General features: G+C 30.0%; 1 protein-coding gene across 2 annotated transcripts in view; it reads right to left on the reverse strand.

The window, feature by feature from the left end:
* Positions 1 to 477: 477 nt before the first annotated feature.
* Positions 478 to 19,546, reverse strand: part of LOC106475057 (nuclear pore complex protein Nup93-like) — a 57,947-nt gene continuing 38,878 nt past the window's right edge. For both annotated transcript variants that reach the window (XM_013935758.2, XM_022380288.1), the window contains exons 17-24: positions 19,394 to 19,438; positions 17,628 to 17,744; positions 12,760 to 12,878; positions 10,155 to 10,272; positions 9,050 to 9,133; positions 3,746 to 3,816; positions 3,162 to 3,234; positions 478 to 803 (exon numbers count right to left, since the gene is read on the reverse strand). In XM_013935758.2, coding sequence (XP_013791212.1) covers positions 684 to 803; positions 3,162 to 3,234; positions 3,746 to 3,816; positions 9,050 to 9,133; positions 10,155 to 10,272; positions 12,760 to 12,878; positions 17,628 to 17,744; positions 19,394 to 19,438 — 747 coding nt within the window. In that variant the 3' untranslated portion in view covers positions 478 to 683. The remainder of the gene's footprint in view (positions 804 to 3,161; positions 3,235 to 3,745; positions 3,817 to 9,049; positions 9,134 to 10,154; positions 10,273 to 12,759; positions 12,879 to 17,627; positions 17,745 to 19,393; positions 19,439 to 19,546) is intronic.

The following is a 19,546-nucleotide window of genomic DNA, read 5'->3' on the forward strand; positions in this document are numbered from 1 at the left end:
TGGTGACCTGTACAATGTTTTTAATGCTGTAAATTCGGATCTTTGCATCAATATTAATGATGCAAATTATTATCTTAATATAAACATTAAGATTCTTTTAATGACAAAATAGTTCAAAAGACAGGTTTTTCCATAAATGAAAACTTATTAAAAAATGCCTTTACCACTATTTCATTAACACCTAGTCTTATAATACAAAGGCACAGATATTCAAATTATTCAACCACCAAATCATATATCTTCAAAGTTAATCTCTGTTTTTTAAATTGGCCTTTGTTAATATACATTATCGGTGCTCAATTAGTATACACCTTCTTGGGGATGGTATAGCCTAGTGGTTGGTGCTTTGAAAGGTTCCAAGTTTGAGGCTTCCTCATCTTTGTTTGCTTGAGCAAGACACTTAGCCTCAATTGTTTCTAACATTTCTCAGGTTCGTTCGCAATGTTTCAATTAGATGATATAACACATAAATCAATGTTATTACTAAAATTGGATTTTATTTTAATTAACATTACCCAGTTTTTACAAAAGAAAGTGATAAAGTGTAAATCTGTACAGTTAAGTTGGAGTTTATTTTCATTCTAAAAGTCAGTATCTTCAAAAAATATAGTGAACCTAATTATTTGTTGTATGAAGATCATCAATACTAAAACATGGTGGGTATCCCAAGGTAAAACTAAAAATTAGTTCATGAGAACTTCCATCTGGACCAAACGTGCATTTGTATCTCCTGGCATTCGATATGGAATCATCCCAGCAAAGGTTATCAATGCTCGGGCTTGTTTTCGTAGGTATGTGATATACTACATAAAGAAAAGAAGGATGTTAAGATAAATAAAGTACTACTTCTGAATATATGACAACAAAGCATCACTTGTTATGGGAAACTTTACATACAATCATTTAGTATTTGTAAAAGATGAACAAACACAAACATATGATTTTTCTTTTTGAGGACTTGGGGTTCACAGAAATATTTCTTTCAGTTATTGATATATTAACATAACCAATGAAGAGAAAATAAGAGGATGTGCAGTAAAGTGAAAAAACAAACGAAATCCATCATCACAATACAATTCAAGGTATAGTGTTGATGTCAGTTCAACAACTGCACATGAAATAATGAAACCTGGAGTGGCAATTATTAAAAAATTTACATATTTCCATTAAATATAAACAATCAAATGTGTAACAAATCAAATAAACTTTAGCTTTGTATAAATGAGAAGACTGGATTATGTAAATTATATGTGCATGACAAAAATATTTCCGTTTCAGTCAAACAATATATGCAGTTAGTACATTATACTTGTGTAAGGAAGTACATTATGCTAATACAATAGTAAACTTACAAACAATGATTTATAAACTTAATGAAAATTATTTTATATAAAGAACATACTAGATATTCCAACAGAATATTGGTCTGTCTTCTTGAGGTATGATATACAGCTTAGAATACAGGGTTTATATACAAAGACAAAAGGTGCAAGGGTTAAAGAAATACAGGAATGTTGTCACGTTACAGCAGTGAAACGTGTAACAGGTTAAAATGTCGGGGCTGGTCAAGCATGTGAACGAAAGCTGGGTGAATAAACCCAGCCAGGTTTTGCTAATGTTACTAAGGCCACTGTAATGGTTTGATGAAAAATCACCTTCTTTGATAATTTCTATTGTTTCTAAAGAATTTCCTTTTGTTTTTGAGATGATGTTCAAGAAAATTTCAGCCACATGTATCTTATGACCTGATTCAAACTGATGACGTGTTAATTTGGATTTCTCAAATTTACCGTACGCATAGGAACTTGGTGTTCATTGCATCTGATTTCCAAGAAATGTGAGGTTTATTCTATATATACATACCTCTTACCACATTAAGAAGTATATATAGTATCCAATTTGAATATGGTAAGAAATATATAGAACAAATCTCTTGTTCTTATAAATCACTGTTTGTGAATTTACTGCAGTTAGCATATTATGTTCTATGTAATTAACGACAAGTCTTACAATAGGAAGTTTACTAATAATTCTTAGTCTTTTTTTTTTTCATAAAGGATATTACTTTTACTTATTACTGGGCAATTTAGTAGATATAAAATTAATTTATTGAAGGATAAAAGCAAAGTAAGTAAAGTTCTTGAAATTCTACATTATAAATTAATAATAGTGACTTTTACTTTCATTTGAAATTTTATATTTTAGGGGTCATAAAAACACAAACATTCTCAAACCACCATAAGTCTAGTGTGTAATGTACATAAAATCCTAACTAGCTTTCCCAGCTGCATGTCACAGAGTGCCACGAATCAAATCATTTTAGTAAGTTGTGAACTTGAAGTGTTGTAACACAATAATATCAACTAACATAACAGCCTGTTATTTTAATATCACACCGCATGAAATGCTTAAACGAAAACAAGAAATTGTAATACTATAGTTAAGACCATATAAAACTACAGTTATAAAATAATATGTAAATCACTCTCTTCACTTCTTTGTTATGCAAATCAGGCATCTGGTTATCAATCATGTGATCTGAAATTGGTCTCACATGATTATCTGACTTGTTAGTTTGAATTGTATCACCGAGTTTGGCTAGGCCTCAAAGAAGATGCATGTTTCAATCTAGTAGAAAGCCATCAGACAGATAAAAGTCAAGGAATCATGGCAAACTGCTGCAACTACAAATGTCTTTTAACAAACTTAATATTATTTTCTGCTACCTACATAGATAAGAACTAAAAATGTTGAACCACTTGCAAACCAATTGCTCAAACCCCCCAAAAGACCATTATCTGTCAAGTTGTACAACAAATCATAAGCCAAAGATCATCAGCGCCCCCTGGATGTTATTATGGTTCAACAGAATAAGGAAAAATTTTCAAACCTGTTTGTTATTATAAAGTATGGAGTCAAGTTCACTGGAACCTACACTGAAAGAAAAACCTGCTAATAATAACCTTACAAAGGACCACACTGAATCCTAACTTGTTTAAGCATCATAGCTTAAATACTGCTATTGTAATGATGATTTTGTATCTGTTGAGACAATTTTAATTTACTACATATATCTATTACCTTCCAGTCTAATGCAAGAAGCTAACAACAATAAAAGTGCTATCTGAAAAACAATCACGTTCATAATCTATAAAACTTACTTTTCCTGGTTCTTCTGGACTGCTTTTTTGTTGAGATAAAAATGAAGTTTGGGGGCTTCCTAAACCAGCACTTCTGTGAATATTATATGAATGTGATAAACATTGTTATTCAGTGTGAGATAGGAGTTACTATACAACTACCTCTTTTGTATAAATAAAAATATAAGAGTATGATTTGAATTTATTGTTAATTAAAAATATTAAACATATTATAAATGAGATACTCTTTGTACAGTTACAATAAAGATTTGAATCCTTAGACAGAGCCCCCTTTCTAGGAAATTCTGGCTATAAAGCTAAACAACTGATTAATATAAGTAACCATAATGCAACTGTTCAAACCTTATATAACTTAAAGTTTATAGATTCCACAGTATAAGTTTAAAAGAATACTTAATAGACATACTGGTAAGAAGCTTCTAAAATATAAAACAAAGTTAGAGTAAATTGTTTGCTACAAGTTTAGGCCACAACTTGTTCTTATGAGTTTCAACTTATTTTCATTCACAAGCACTGACAAAATTCTCAGCTACATACATCTGTCCTAATTTCACTGTTAATTACATGATATAAAGTTTACTTACTTTCTGGATTTGTATTCAGAGTATAGGATGTTCATTGTTGCTAGTAACACATCTGGTAAGTTACGACGAACCTATAAAAAACGTGTTTATTTAACTTGTTGTTTCTAAAGAGATAGTTTAAAATAAAAACTACTAGAATCAAAAATGGAAAAGAAAAACCAAACATTAATTTTAGAAGACAACCCATTATCTTGATGATATAAAAATCATAATTCCCACTGAACTTCTCATTATTGCAAGGAACCTGTTAGGAAATGAAAGCTTTAAAAGAAGTACAGATAATTCTGTAAGCAGCCTTACTATTTTGTTATTCTTTGTGTCACATCAAGTTTAAATCTGAAACTACCTCATAAAGTTGAGCTAGCTTCAAAGATAAGTATGAAACTCATAAAAAAAACCTGAATACACAAGTTTTTTTTCCCCCATAAATAAAGGGTTAATTATACTTTTGAAGAGTGATGTTCACTTGCTACCCTCACAACTACTTCCTCCATCATGATCATGTATTATTATTGCTCTACATTGAAATTTCCATAAGGATATTGATATCGATCTTAGGTAATACATTTTGACAAACCTTCCACAAAACCTCTATGGTACACAAACACTAGTTTCCAAAGCTATATTTATGCAAATTAAAGGCACAAAAGTCCACTACCTACATTGGAAACTTGAAAGGAATGTGGTCAAATTAAGATTGCAAAATGTTGTCCCACTCTATTAACAGGCAGGAGCAATAGCTATACTATGTCTATATTCCCTAAAATACTCTAAAAACAGCACCAATAATAACAGTACATGCTACACTGCAGTATATCTTAAATTTATATCTCTCCTTAACCCTAAAAACAGCAACAAGAATAACAGTACATGCTACACTGCAGTATATCTTTTAAGGAGAGATATAAATTTAAGATATACTGCAATGTAGCATGTACTGTTATTCTTGGTGCTGTTTTTAGAGTTAAGGAGAGATATAAATTTCCCTAAAAACAGCACCAAGAATAACAGTACATGCTACATTGCAGTATATCTTAAATTTATATCTCTCCTTAACTCTAAAAACAGCACCAAGAATAACAGTACATGCTACACTGCAGTATATCTTAAATTTATATCTCTCCTTAACTCATCAAATCATTTTCATCATTTGAGCTAAATAGAAATAAACATTTTTAAAAGTTTCACATAATTTAAGAAATAACTTAGGGTACAGTAGCCGAGACAGATTTAGGCACTTCCATTTCAATTACAAGACATTATTTCCAAAGCTTCCTTACAAATGTCAAAAAGTAGTTTAACAATGTTAAAATAACGAGTTAATCTGTAATACTGTTTTATGTTCAATTTTTTGTTGTGGATTTATTTCATCAATACACCAGAATATATTCTTTGACAACACAATTTCACAACTTCCAGTGAGGTACATTGTCACTTCTATACCTATGATGAGGTCTTCATTTTGATAAACGTTAAGACAAAAGCAAATTAATGCATATAACATTAAGTAACCTTGATGAGAAAACTGTGAATATCTGTTAAATAACATTTTAAGAATTCAATTTATTTGAGCTCAAAAACTAGTAATTTGAAAAACACAACATTCACAAGAAATAAAACATTTTTTATTTGTAATTTATATGTAGTTAACAAAAGAATCTATTTGTATACCTTTCTAAAGAACCATTTAACCTTAACCTTTTCCTGACCACATAGGTGTCACTAATATCTCATGAGTTTTTCCATGTTACAGATGAAGTACTTAAATAACTTGCATGAAATTTAGGATAATCCTTTTAAATAGTATCTAGTTTCTGCTTTAAAACATCCATATAATTTTTACATTTTCTTAGGATGTAATATTTCCAAGTAAATGTACAACATGCTGTTATGAAAAAAACATTAAGACTTCATTTTGTATATCCAATCAATTTGATCCTGTTTCATATGCATTAACAAACTTTTCTTGGTACTTTATATTGCCAATCGAAACAGTCACCACTTCTGACCATAAATCATATAAAAGCAGAAAAAATAAGCTGACAAAGTAACTTGAAATTAGTGTCTGTAACTTTAGTCGGGCATTGCATTGACTTTTGGCATCAATATTCATGATCAAGATCAATATACATATCATATATCTTGTTTTCAGTAAATACGAAGTTATTGTATTTGTCTGTGTTGTATAAATATGATAAACTTAAAAAAAAAATCTTTTAATAAAGAAAAAAAAAAGAACTTGTGACATCCAACTAGTTCGTCATCACTTATACTCCCTAAAACTAACTAAACTTTCCTGAAGTCTTATCAATATTCTGTAGATTTCAAACAGATATAATTTAACACAAAAACATAACCAGGAAATAAATAAAGCCAATATAAACTGCAAAAAGTTTTTATATCTATAGTTGGTTCCCAAGTATTGTAAACTTCACACTAAAATTCTCTGTTCACCCATACAGGAGCTTCAAGTAGTTAATATGTCAATAACCCCAAATTACTGTTACAATCTTTTAATATTTACTTTATACTCACACAGGTAAATTAAAATTTTTTCCATTCAACCAATTTTAACAATTGACTCTGCCTATTTCAAAGTTGAATTTCCTTCGTAATTGTTCAGATTGCATGCTGCGACACAATAAAAGGCCATGTCATCCCATTTGTAGACTTGCATTCCAAATTTTATTGAACTACTACTTTATGAATGCATGTCAATAAGTTTGATATCAAATTGTAAATTATAATTTAAATTTTAGTATTATACATTAGATAATTTCTTAATTTAAAAGTAAATATTAAAAAAAAAATTCTAAATATCGATTTTTGTGTGTCACGTGGTATGTTGAATGCAGTATTGGTTCAGATTAGATGTTTGTGATGTCCAAATACAAAATCTATAGTTTCTTACGAATTAGAAACTGAAATTAATGATACTGACAAGCTAGAATATAAAATAAGAACCTCCTATTTTTTCTACTTGCTGAGATATCACTACATTTATTGAATAAAACAAAGTGCCTTCCCCCACCTCTTTCCATTTTTGGAAATGCTAACGTACACCTACTTCTAGCTATGACATGTGAGTCACGCTTAAAAAGCTCGGAATGTTCCCCACATGGTTTTCTGAGCTTCTGTGAAGTACTTATACAGAAAACCTTTTCTGTCCATGGTAGATTCCAAGTGGTAAGGTAAGACACTATAGAGCTCGAAAAATCATATTTTTTAGACCCAAATACAGCTTAGTTACTAAGCCTGATAAATTATAGTGGAATTTTGTAGTATTGATATAGTAATTTAGGATTTTTTGTTATTTCAAAATGCATATATAAAACATAAAAAATTATTTTGTTTTAAATTCTACATGTGCAAAATTTGATAAGGCTTAGCAAATTACAGCAATTGGCAAACAAGTACAAAATTTGTAACTAGAAGAGATAATTGTTTTCTATACTTCTTTATTTACTGTTCTATGTGTTAAGAAAAATAATTCAAATTCAAGAACTTATTTGTAAATAGTAATAATGTATTATAACCAAAATACTGGTCCACTAAAACTCAGTTGAGACAGGTCACTTTGAAAAGGCCAGTTTTATATTATTTAACACGGTAACACGAGTGCATGTGCAGAGCATCATTCAACTTCTGTAATGTTAGTCAGACACTGCTGAAAGATCAATAAAATAAATGTAATAAATTTTTATATATGTAAAATGTTATTAGATTTAAGCTATCTAGGCTAAACATTTGTGGTTTCATGTTATAATTTGTAGTAATTCTAGTATGAAAAAAGCATAATTTATATCTATTTTTTATGGTGGTTATGAGGTCTATCAAATAGACCAAACAAATACAGAGATACAACAGCGAAAATAACAGATAAAATATAATTTTTTTCTAAAAAAAATGTTTGATAATTATCAGGAGGTTATAAAGATTTCACATGTGAAATTTAAAAATTTTCTGATGCATAAAAGTATTTTTTAATCTTCAAATCAATATTACTTTACAAGTTGGATAGTCAACATTCAAAAAGAAAAATGCATGAGCAAATCATTACTTAGAAAATCTTAAAACTTAATAAAAAAATCTGATATTTTGTGTATGAAAGCAATTTAATGTTTACTGATAATCTGCAAAATTTCATGAAGATACACTTACTGTATTAAAAGTTATAGCATGAAAACTATAACAAGCACAAAATGGTTTTGAGGTCAGTCCCTGGGACCAAGCCCGTAGTGAGAGTTAATAAAATCACTGGCAAAGAATGGAAGTGACTTGAAAAACAAGACACATATCATTATAATGATATTTTCGAATATGTGTCATATCAAATACAAACATATACTTTGTAATGAGAGTAGAAAAAAAAAAGTTTAGAAAAATTAATAAATGCAATGTTTACAGTTGGAGCATGTTTTTGTAAAATACACTAAATTAATATTATTTATTTCAAAATATCGATTCTGAAATATCTCCGAGTGAAAGATTGTTGAAATAGATTTAGAAATATATCTTTTGATTAAAGTTTGAAATTTGATACAACAGGTGTACACTTAACACCCAAAAGGTGCCCACCAGTCTTAACCATGTTATCTGTTAACTAGCAGAGACCTGTAAAACTTTTTTCTGTCAAATTAGTATCTTTATTGCAAAAATATTTCTTTAAATACAATATTTATTCAATAATACAAATGAAATGTAATCTTGGCATTGAAATGTGCAAGTCCAACTGTATTTAGGTCATACTTTATAAAACCTTAACTAATGTTAAGCCTAAGTTCGATAAAAAGATATATTAACACTGTACCATGTACATTTTTTACATTAGCTTAGTTAGGACTAAACTATACTGTACTTAATACTATCTATTCTAAGACCTTTTTGAAAACTTCAGTCTTTTAATGTTATTTTACTAAATGATTAATAAAATATTTACATCCACCTTTTTTTTGTTATTCCTTCATTCATAGAGCAGTTGTAGTGACTTGTTCATTGAGTTTTTTAGCTCTCTGATGCAGTCAGGCATTTGCACTGTTTCTCTGGGTAAAATTCTTACTATGACAAGATTTTAATGTCTGCAATTATAATTCTTTAGTATTATTCTAGAAATCCTGTATTTAAAGAAGTACTGTTACAACAAAGACACTAATCTGAGCACAAATGTCTTGTTTGTCTCTGCTAGTCTATTATAATAATACTCAGTTTTTGTCTGTCACGACAATGTGCACGCACCTTACTATCTAAATATGCATGCTTGCACCCATCACTTCCCCGTAACAGACACACGGACAAGCGTCTTACCTCCTCGGGATAATGTAGAAAGGCTCTAGCCTTCTGTTCCACATCCTCGGTTTGAAAGGGCAAGAGCTTCAATTTTTGTATTGTCTACAAATAAAATAGAAACTAAAATGACATTCAATTTTTTAACACCATCTTTACATCTTTATTTAAGTTAAATTATAAAATTGTTACAAAACCAAACATAGTCAAAATACTTTTGATCACATGATGTTTTGTTTTCTTCTTATTAATGAATAGCTTCCATACACTAAATAATAACTTAATTCTCAATTACTAAAGGTACCATTTGCTGTAATTAGAATGATAACATCAATATTTAATAACTTATTGTTTGTGCTATTCCATTATGAAATAAATGTTTGATTTATGTTGTATAAATAGTCATCTCAGGTTTAGTTATACCAACCTGAACAGTATATTTCTCTCTACTTACAAAAAAACAGAAACATGGTACATTTTAGCTCCAAATTTGGATTATTTTACTTGAACTACAGCTGTGCAACAAACTAGCTATGGTTAAAATGACAACAAAAGGTAGACTTGAACTACAACATTTTACAACACAAAGTTATTTACCTATACATTTTTGTTTAATATCATTATTTTCAAATACAATAACATTAAAACACGAAAAAAAACTATTTACATATGTATATATTTTGTAAAGTTCATCATTTTTTAAAATTTTGTTCAGTTACAAGTGCAAATGTGACCCATGTTATTGTAAAATACTATGGCACGGCAGCAGGCAACCTTAAGGTACTCATTTAGAATACATGAATGTTAGCATCATTACATCTACGACTGGCATCACTACAATAATTATTTTAGTTAGCTGCTGCTGAAAGGGGAAACTGAAATTTTATTGGGACAAATGATTTTATAAGAATCATCTTATCATCATTTTCTCATCAATAAATCTTTAAAAAAAATCAACTTGTAATAGAATATGAATATTTTATCACGTAACAAACTCATTCATTTACATATGGTTTTTAATATAAAAAAAAGTAAAATTTTTATATTCAATTTAAAAAATGCAGCAAAAAGTAAGAGTAAATGGATTCCACAAGGACATACTGATAATCAAAATCTCATTACTTACATCTAATGCTTCAGAATACCGTTTAGCATGATACTGGTTGAAAAATGTCATTAAATCAAGAAGAAGGTAACAAGTTCCTGTAGTCTCTCTACTACCAGAATGACCATGAGTTTTATACCTATATATACAAAACAAAAATATCAACAGTCTTACAAAAATAACTGTAATGTCTTAAAATTTCTGATAGACATTCTTTATTAATGAATTATGTGACAAGTTTGAATGCATTAAATTACCTACATGTAAATTCACTACTCTACATTTACATCTTTACTGAACATCATTAGAACTTTAGTCCCTTTTGCAGAAGTAATAAAAAAAATGTGCAAAAAGTAAGTATTACGATTTAGGGATGGCAATGCCAAAAAGAACAGAAACAAAGTACGGATGAATGCATAAGAACACACAAAAATCTCTACATAAGTAGCCAATAAGTACTGAATCAATCTTACAAGTTTATGGTTATTAGCCTATCCAGGTTAAATACATTTATTCAAACCTGAATTCATGCAACTGACAGGAATTCAACATTTAGTTGTAGATAAGTTATTCTTGGAATGATTTGGCTACTTATGCAGTGATTTTTGCATATTCATTCCTACCTTGTTTCTGTACTTTTTGACATTGCCATCCCTACATCATACTTAATTATCACTTGTTTCCCCTCTGTTTTTTAAACAATTTTATTGAAGTAAGTTGATAAGTGAACATCTGTTACATTTTTATAATTCAATAATAACGTATATTGTTAATATCATATCAGTTTTGTCGGGCTCTCTAATTTTGGATTACATTAGGGGCCATGAAGCTGGAATGGTTCTTCCAGAATGGTACAAGTACTCCAGAGTGCTGGACCGACGATAAAGGAATATTTACAGAACCCATTCCTTCCAACTTCAGCCCAACTCACTGCATGTGCATACAATCAACTCTACCACATGCTAGGGTCATATTCATTAATAAGGAGGACATCATACAGATTCCAAGCCATGAAGTATGATACCACACATACACACACAGAGCTGACAGGTTTGGTCCAACTGAAAATTTGAACAAAAGTAGACCACTATATGATGTATTGTTTTGATAATTAAGAAACTGGTGTTTTTAAACTCAAACATCAATAACAATGTTCACAGATCTGTCAGATGCACAAATACTTGACTTCCTTGATACCTTGAATATTAATTTATGCTATACTTTCTTTATTTACTTATTTTTGCTGAAATTGTTTTGGCAGATATCATATTTGTGCAATGAAAACTCACAAATGGTCATGACATAAGAAATTTTGTGCTGCCATCTTGTGACCAGAAATAAAACTTATTTATGAAACATGCTTATAAACTAAACTCACTGCTAAGTAGTAATTTTCTTTTTTATTATTTCCTCACAAAAAATACGTGTGGTAGAAGAATAGAATAATATTACTGTAATACAAGCTGTGAAACACTCAATAATAGCAATTAGGTGCTCAAATAAGGTTATCACTCAACTTTAGCAGCTATTTGTAAGCATCATAGAGTAATAGATTGAATGAGGTGGCCATTTTTTCTCAGCCCATCCCTACATACCATACACTACCATGCTTAGTCGTAGACTGTTCCCAGGTACTCTTAAATGCTTTTTTGTCATACTAAGGCCAATGCAAAAAGTTCATTTATTTTTTGGCTAGTGTTGGAGAAGAAAAAAAAAGAGGAACACTTTGTCTCTTTAGCTAGTTCCCAGTTCTCCACTTTATAAATGATGTTGGTAGTCTTACATACTGTGAAACACTAGAAAATGGCAATTAGGTGCTCAAATAAGTCTAGAATTCAACTTTAGCAGTTATTTGTAAGCTTCATAGAGTAATAGATTGAATGCAGCAGCCGTTTTCTTCTTGGCCCATCCCTACATACTAAGCACTACCATGCTTAGTGATAGGAGTTTCAGGAAAATTAGATTGTACTGGAATATAAAGTTTATTGTCTGAATTTCTTTAGAATGCAGAACCCTGATATTTTGGGCAGATGCAGTCCATAAAAACTTCAAATCCAGGACATGATAGTCACTGAAACACTAAAATCAAACAGAAAAATTATTAAATATAAACAAAAACACAAAACATTTCCATGTCAGCTTTAAAACTGTTCTACAGGTAGTTCAGAAAGGTTTTAGGGAAAAGTTTTAAATTCTTTAAGATGTCCAGATTTTGTTGTTGCTGGAGTTTGGGAGTTCTCTATATGAGGTAAGCAAAACTAAGTTTTCAAATTATCTGAGGAAGTAAAGACCAATTACAACTTAACCAGTCTTGGATGCATTCTCAGTAATAAAAATAGTTTAAATAGATGTTGATCTCACGTTGACATACATATTGTAAAAGTATAATGAATCAGAGGTTCTTTTGGGTCATCCTCTTGTTTTGTATGGGATGTGTCTCTTTGAAGGAGAGATAAGTATTTCTATATGAAAATTTTTCACCACTCAAAACTTGGTATATTATTTTTTACCGTATCAGACATCTCATTAAGAAAATACACAAAAACTGCTGAATATGACTAAAACAATCATTAAAACTGAAACCATGATATACTTTAAAATTCATTAAAAAAACATAAAATCAAACCTTTCAGCGATATCAACAGCCATATTCTCTAATCGGTCTCGAGCAGATCCAGGATTTTTAACTTGAGGTACAACTTGGCTTAAAAGTTTGTTCAACAATTCTAAGACTTTCTCATGTTTCTGGGAAAAATCAAGCATTAAGACTGTAACCTTTCTTTAAATATATGCACAGTATATTAAGTTAACAGAAGGGTAAAATTAATTACAGAAAATGAAAAAGTCATAAACTTATATTTTGATGTGTATGGTGTAAATGTCGTTTGTAGTTAAAAACTTGTTTAATTTCTGATAAACCCTACAGCACATTATATACATTTAACCTTTTCAAGATAGGGAGTCAATGATATTCTTGATTTTTTTTTCTCATAATGGAAATAATAAAATTTAATGAAATTTAAAAGACATTAAATGGTGTCTAATTTTGGTTTTAAAAAATTTATTTTTCTTTACGTTGGTCATAAAGTTCAGTTTTATATATGTAATCGGTTTCACCTTGATTCATCTTCAATAACATATCATACTCTAACTTGCCAATTGTAGCAGTCATCACTTCCAGTTATAAGTTATCAAAAGAATTTGGCAAAAACTGATAGAGAATTTTTATAACCTATGACCTGCCCTGTCAGAATGGCATCAGGTCAGGCAGGGTAACAATACTTTTCCTAAAAATATTCTTGGTTGAGATAAATTTATATCTAATAAATAGTTTTTTAATAAATAATAAGTTAATTTACTTATCTATGTCATTTGAAGACAATTAATTTAACCATATTATTCAATAAATAAGGATACGAGTCACCAGAATATTCTGTAACCACCTACCTAATTAAGCTTACCTGATGTTTTGTGATAGTAGATAATTTCTGTAGCTTTCAAACAAATATAACAAATATTTTCAGGAATGATAATAATATCTAAAGAGTCTATATATAAATCCCAGATCTGTGGTTTGTTCCTGAGCTTCCCATTAAATTATATTATTGTTCTCTGAAGGAGATAAATAATTCCCACACAAACAATAAATTACTCCTCAAACCACTTTAATCAATCTACGCTGACTTAAATAGTTTACAATTTGCTCTATCCAATGGTATTGAAACTTTACCCACAGCTATTTTCAAAGCAGTGCTTCGCTATTATTTGTTCCACCCAGTGGCAGAACAAGCAGTTCAGGGCCCCAGTGCAAAGAAATGATCGGAGCTCTGATAAGACCAGACCAGGCCCCAAGTATCATGGGCCACAAGGCATTGCTCTGTCTGCCCTATGCTAGTTCTGCCTCTGGTTCCATCCCATACTGTGACGACACAAAAATGGGAATGGAGGCCTGGCATAATAATAAAACATCAGACAAAGAAGGAAAATTACAAGGGAAACAAAACTTGATTAATTTTTATCTCAATGGATGATTGTTTCTGAACAAATAAAACCAGAATTATAAATTTTAACATTTGTTTCAATTTTCTCTGCAAATTACACTAAATAAATGACACAAAATGAAAAAATATCAGTTCTAAAATATTTTTGAAGAAAGAATTGTTAAAATAGAGTTAGAATTACAATTTTTACTTAATTTTTTAATGTGATTTATACATGTGCAATCAAAAACTGAAAGGTGCCCACCAGTCTGGATAGGGTTAATCCTATGGATTATGGGTGGGAGTCAAAGTGTGGATATAATAACCTTTTTACAGAGTTACATTGAAAATATAATTAAACAGCTTTATTATCAACAGATGTCAATAAACTTGGCATGAAAACATAGTTTATAATTCCAATTTTAATATTAATTTCAAATGGAAATAAATTCTCAATTTTCACTTTTCTGTATCACATATTGTTTTTTCACTCAAACTGCCCATTTTAGATTTTAGTCCTACCCCCATATGATCTTTCTCATTTGCCAACAGTTACACACACATCCTATAAATATTGCTAAGCTTTATTGTAAATTCGTAGCCTATAAGCTTCTTGCTTTACTGAGATACAAACAAGAAAGTCTTATGCCATGCCCTTCTTATCTCATCTTGTTTTTCATAAAATGTCAATAATTCTCTCTGATGTATGATATTAGAATATTTATAACCAATAGAAAGAGAATGTTCTGCTTTACAAAAATCCTTAAGAAGCTAATTCATTCAGGAACCAGGTTTGTAAATATCAAATTCTCAGTTTCATTGGTTGCATTTGTAGTGTTTGGTTTGACCAACTAACAGAATTTTTGAAATCTAGTTATAGTTTAGTTAGAAATCCAGTTAACCATACATGCATGGGATTGGTCCACTGGACCAACCCCTTATTGGAGAATTTTACAATAATTCTGAATTTACTACATGTATGTTAACAAGTTTTGATAAGCCTTTAGTCAATGTGAAAAGTCCATTCTACTATTTAGGAGGTTCCTAAGGTTGTGTAAATGAAATATGAAAACTGTAAGATGAAAAGAATATGTTTTAATCTTAACATTAAAATTACCTTGCACTGAGACTAGTTAGAGTCTGAGTCAGGCTGCCTTCGTAAATTTACAGACAAATCTTTAGTAAAATACTTTATTAAAAAATCTGATTTTTGTGATACCAAGTTGTTTTTATATATATTTCATCTCTCATTTTCTATACCCTGACACTAACTGCAGAAAAAGTTGAAAAATATGAAATAAAATCAAAAGTACATTTTTTTTTATAGAATGGTTGCATATTGCAACAGACAATTACAGTTATTTATCCTAACAGCTTTAGGCTTTTAACCTTTTCACAAATGCTTTCATTTAATTTTATCGTTTTATTGCTCCATGAACCATGTCTGACAACTAAATTAGTATAGCAAAGCAATAAATCACCAGGTGAGAGCATAGCTTAAACTAAGGTAAACAAAGTATGAAATTACATAACGCATGAGCAGCTTATGTGCATGCCACTCATTTAAGTTTTATTAGCTAACCTAATAAGTTTCTAATATTTTACATTTTACTTACTTTTGTAACAATAAAAATATACATAGAAACAAAACATTTAATACTTACATGTAGTAGGCTCTTGCACTCCATCATTGATATATTATCAAAACATAACCATACTTTTTGGCAGTGTTGTTTGCAATATGTAATGTTTAAAAAAAATTCAAATATGAAATGAAAAACAAAAAATATTAACATTCAAAAAATAAAAAAATCTTCCAAAACTATTATAATTTAACTGGCTTTCTAATTAAACTATAAGCGAGTTATAGTAATTCGAAAAACTGGTCCAGGTGATCTCAGCAGTAACAACAATGAAACTGAAGGTCATATAATTCAAAAACTCTTAGAATGAGCTAGCCATATAAGGAATTCAATAAATGTTAGTTATAAATAATCCAACAACAAATGTCAGAAGGAATTACTGACACATATTTTGAAAGTCAAGATGTGAGTAGAGGGCATTGCATAAGGAGTTGAGTTTCTGGTTTATTTCTCTATAAAGCAAGAAGAAAGGATGGTACAAAATTACATTACCTATAGGTGTGTAATTAATCCAAACTCAGTACACAATAAATGGGTAGAAAGAATACCTAAACTAAGAAATTCAGAGCAAAGTAGCAAATTATAAAGAGAAATTAAGATATAGAATTTTATTTAAATATTTCCCCTTGAACTTAAGAAATTAAAAATCATATAATATTAAAATTTGAATTATAAACTATGTTTGATGCCATGTTTATTGACATACATTGATAATAAAGTTGACTTTGACCCCCCACCCATACACATAGGGTTAAATTATAGTAGTTTTAAGACATTCAATTTTTTGTGTGAGATAATATTTTGTTTTAAATTTTTATTTCAAATAAAAATTTATAATATTTTGGACCACCACCAACATTACAAAAAAAAGTAGACTAGCAGTGCTTCACGTATCAACACCAAAAATGACAGTCCACACATAAGTACTAAATTTGTTTTTTATGAATTTTTTATTTGTTATAAAAGAAACAAAAATGCAAAAATTTTAAACTTATTATGTAAAAATAAGAAAACTTAAATAAAAAAAGTAAATAAAAAATTTCTCATTACACTTTATCATAGCTCCTGCACATTGCAAGGTGTGACTGTAATTTGACGTTTTTAACTCGATTGTTTGTTTACACAAAGCTGTCTGGCTGTGATAAATGCAGCTGTAAAGCAATAAAACTAAATAAACTCAGATTTGGAAAATCTATTAACTTTGGCTGTAAGAATAAACAGTGTGTAACTGTCTGTTACAATACGCAGTCATTCTAGAAAGAAAGGATAATTTTGATTTATTTCATATGTTTTCAACTTTTAATTTTATTTTATATTGCTGATTTCACTACAGATAGTGTTATTGTAGAGAAAATAGGAAATAAAATATAGTTTTACCCCAAAAAACTTGTGATTTTCACTTAGGAGGTTCTAGTGGCTATTCATATAAGATATGAAACTGTAAAAAGAAAAGCATTTTTATTCTTAGCATGAAAATCACCTCTCACTAAGACTGACTCAGTAAAGGCTTCATAAATTCACAAAAAAGTCTTTAATAAAAACACTTTATTAATATGTCCCATGAGTAATGGCTTAAACTAAGGATTTTGTAATAATTTGAAATACATATATTTCTAAGACAATTTGAATGATTTACTTCCACAAGATCACTGATCTAAATATATCATCTCTGCCGTAATAATACACACAGCTGTTTTCAAAACACTTAACATTTTCAACAAATGGCAGATACTAGTATAACAGTGATACATAATCTAATGGAAAAAAAGTATATATATATTATATTAACACAAGTTACTTAAAAACCTGTAACACTTCTATTCTTAAGTGGCTGTATCTGTGAGAAATTCCTTAAAAGAAGGAAGACTTACTTTGGCTAGATCATAGAGCTTGACAGCATCTTCATAGAGTCCTTTATTTTCACTGTCCACTGCAACAACTTCAATGATTTTCTGGACATCTCCTTGAAATTTGTCAATGATCCCTGGCTAAAAAACAAAACAATACATACATTTTTTTTTACACTGAATATCAAAACATGTGTCTAGGAAAATATTTACTGAACTTAGTTTCATAATATAAATTTTACAAGAATATTTTGAATATTACCCATCTGCCTACTATTTGCAGTTAAAATTATCCTATATTAACTCTTGTTGTATGTGTACTTGTATGTTTATCTGCAAACTCCTCCTATAGTTTTGGAGTTAGCAAGACCCAACTTGTATTATGGACTTGAGGGGTATGAGAGGGGTGTCCTTATCTATATGGTGTAGCCCCATATCAAGTGGGGCGAAAGCATGCCCATACGGTCATCCAGGCACAATAGGGGTTCAAGGTTAGATTTTCAGGGTCACAAAACCTGAATCTGGCATTAGATTTTGTATTCCTGGTCCCCCTCAATAACCTGGGGGCATTGTGTTTGAAACTCTTCATATCCTATCTCACTGGTTAATGGGACTAAACTTGGCACACATGCTTAGGTAACACAGGCAGGTGTACTAACAGGTATTTTTGGGTAAGGACCTATTTCAAGGTAGCTATAGAAGTAATTGTGGGTAATAAAGAAGTCTGATTAGTACAATAGAGCCTCTGTGAATCATGAAAGAACCTTTGGATCTTGCAGTGGAATATGGGTAATTTATGCTAATTAACCTCAAAACAAAATCTCAGAATCATGAATTCATGTAAAGACAATTATATGCCAAATATTTGACTCTTTGGATGATACTATATGACTTATCTTCAATGTTCCTTTTAAGCTGCGTGGCCTCACAATAACCAATCACTTCATTATTCCAGTCACACACATCCTCAGTTGTCAGCCTTAATGACCCTGGCAGTCAACAGGCCTAAAGCCCAAATAATCAAGTGATAGCACTGCAAAGCGGCCTAATGATTCTAATCCGTACATTGCCTTGATATTGGTGCACATGAAAAAATTCATTCTGCACATGGACTGAAAAAATTAGAGGAAACATTGCTTATCTTAAACTCTGACTCACCAACTCAAGTGTCTGTTATTTCATACAGGCAAGTCAGACTTATTAACATAACTCAACCTTGCAAGCTTACTGAGGTTAAAATCTCTATCCCACAAATTCAATAGCTGAGGTCAAGATCACTATCACAGAACCAGTGGCTAAGGTCATAACATTTACTCTTCAAGCTACAAGCTTTGACTTACTGGCTGATATCAGTTTATTTGGTAATAAAAGCCTTAAACAATGAATGAGACGAAGTTGCAATACAGTTTCTTAACTATTGACTGAGGTCCACATTATTTTATTCCAATTACCCTCACCCTGCTTACCATTTATTGCTCTTTACTTACTGAGAATGATTTATTTTCATTAGCCAATAGTAAAACCAAAGATGTTGTTCAACATCTATTTCATAAGGCCTAATAAATTTTGTCATATAACTAATAAAGATTGCTGTTCCCATAAATTTTGATCTAATTTCTCTCTCATACACATGTATATGCAAGATATTTGAGATACTGTTGTACACATGCATAAACATATTTTAAACAAATTGTGACCGGACAGTTCATCCAATACTGATTTTTTCTGCAAATAAACAATATCAGTTTATTAAAATAAGTACAATTTCGAGAAAATAATGTAAGCATTACCTTTCGACAATTATCTTTTTCCATTTTTCCAAGTAACATTTCAAACTGAAAATAAACAGAAGACATGTGAATAATGTATTTATATTTTATTACTGTCTGCATTATCTTAGCAATACAAATATTGTTCATTACAACTTGTATAATAACAATATC

Source organism: Limulus polyphemus, unplaced genomic scaffold, assembly GCF_000517525.1.
Source record: "Limulus polyphemus unplaced genomic scaffold, Limulus_polyphemus-2.1.2 Scaffold144, whole genome shotgun sequence".
Lineage (NCBI taxonomy): Eukaryota > Metazoa > Arthropoda > Merostomata > Xiphosura > Limulidae > Limulus > Limulus polyphemus.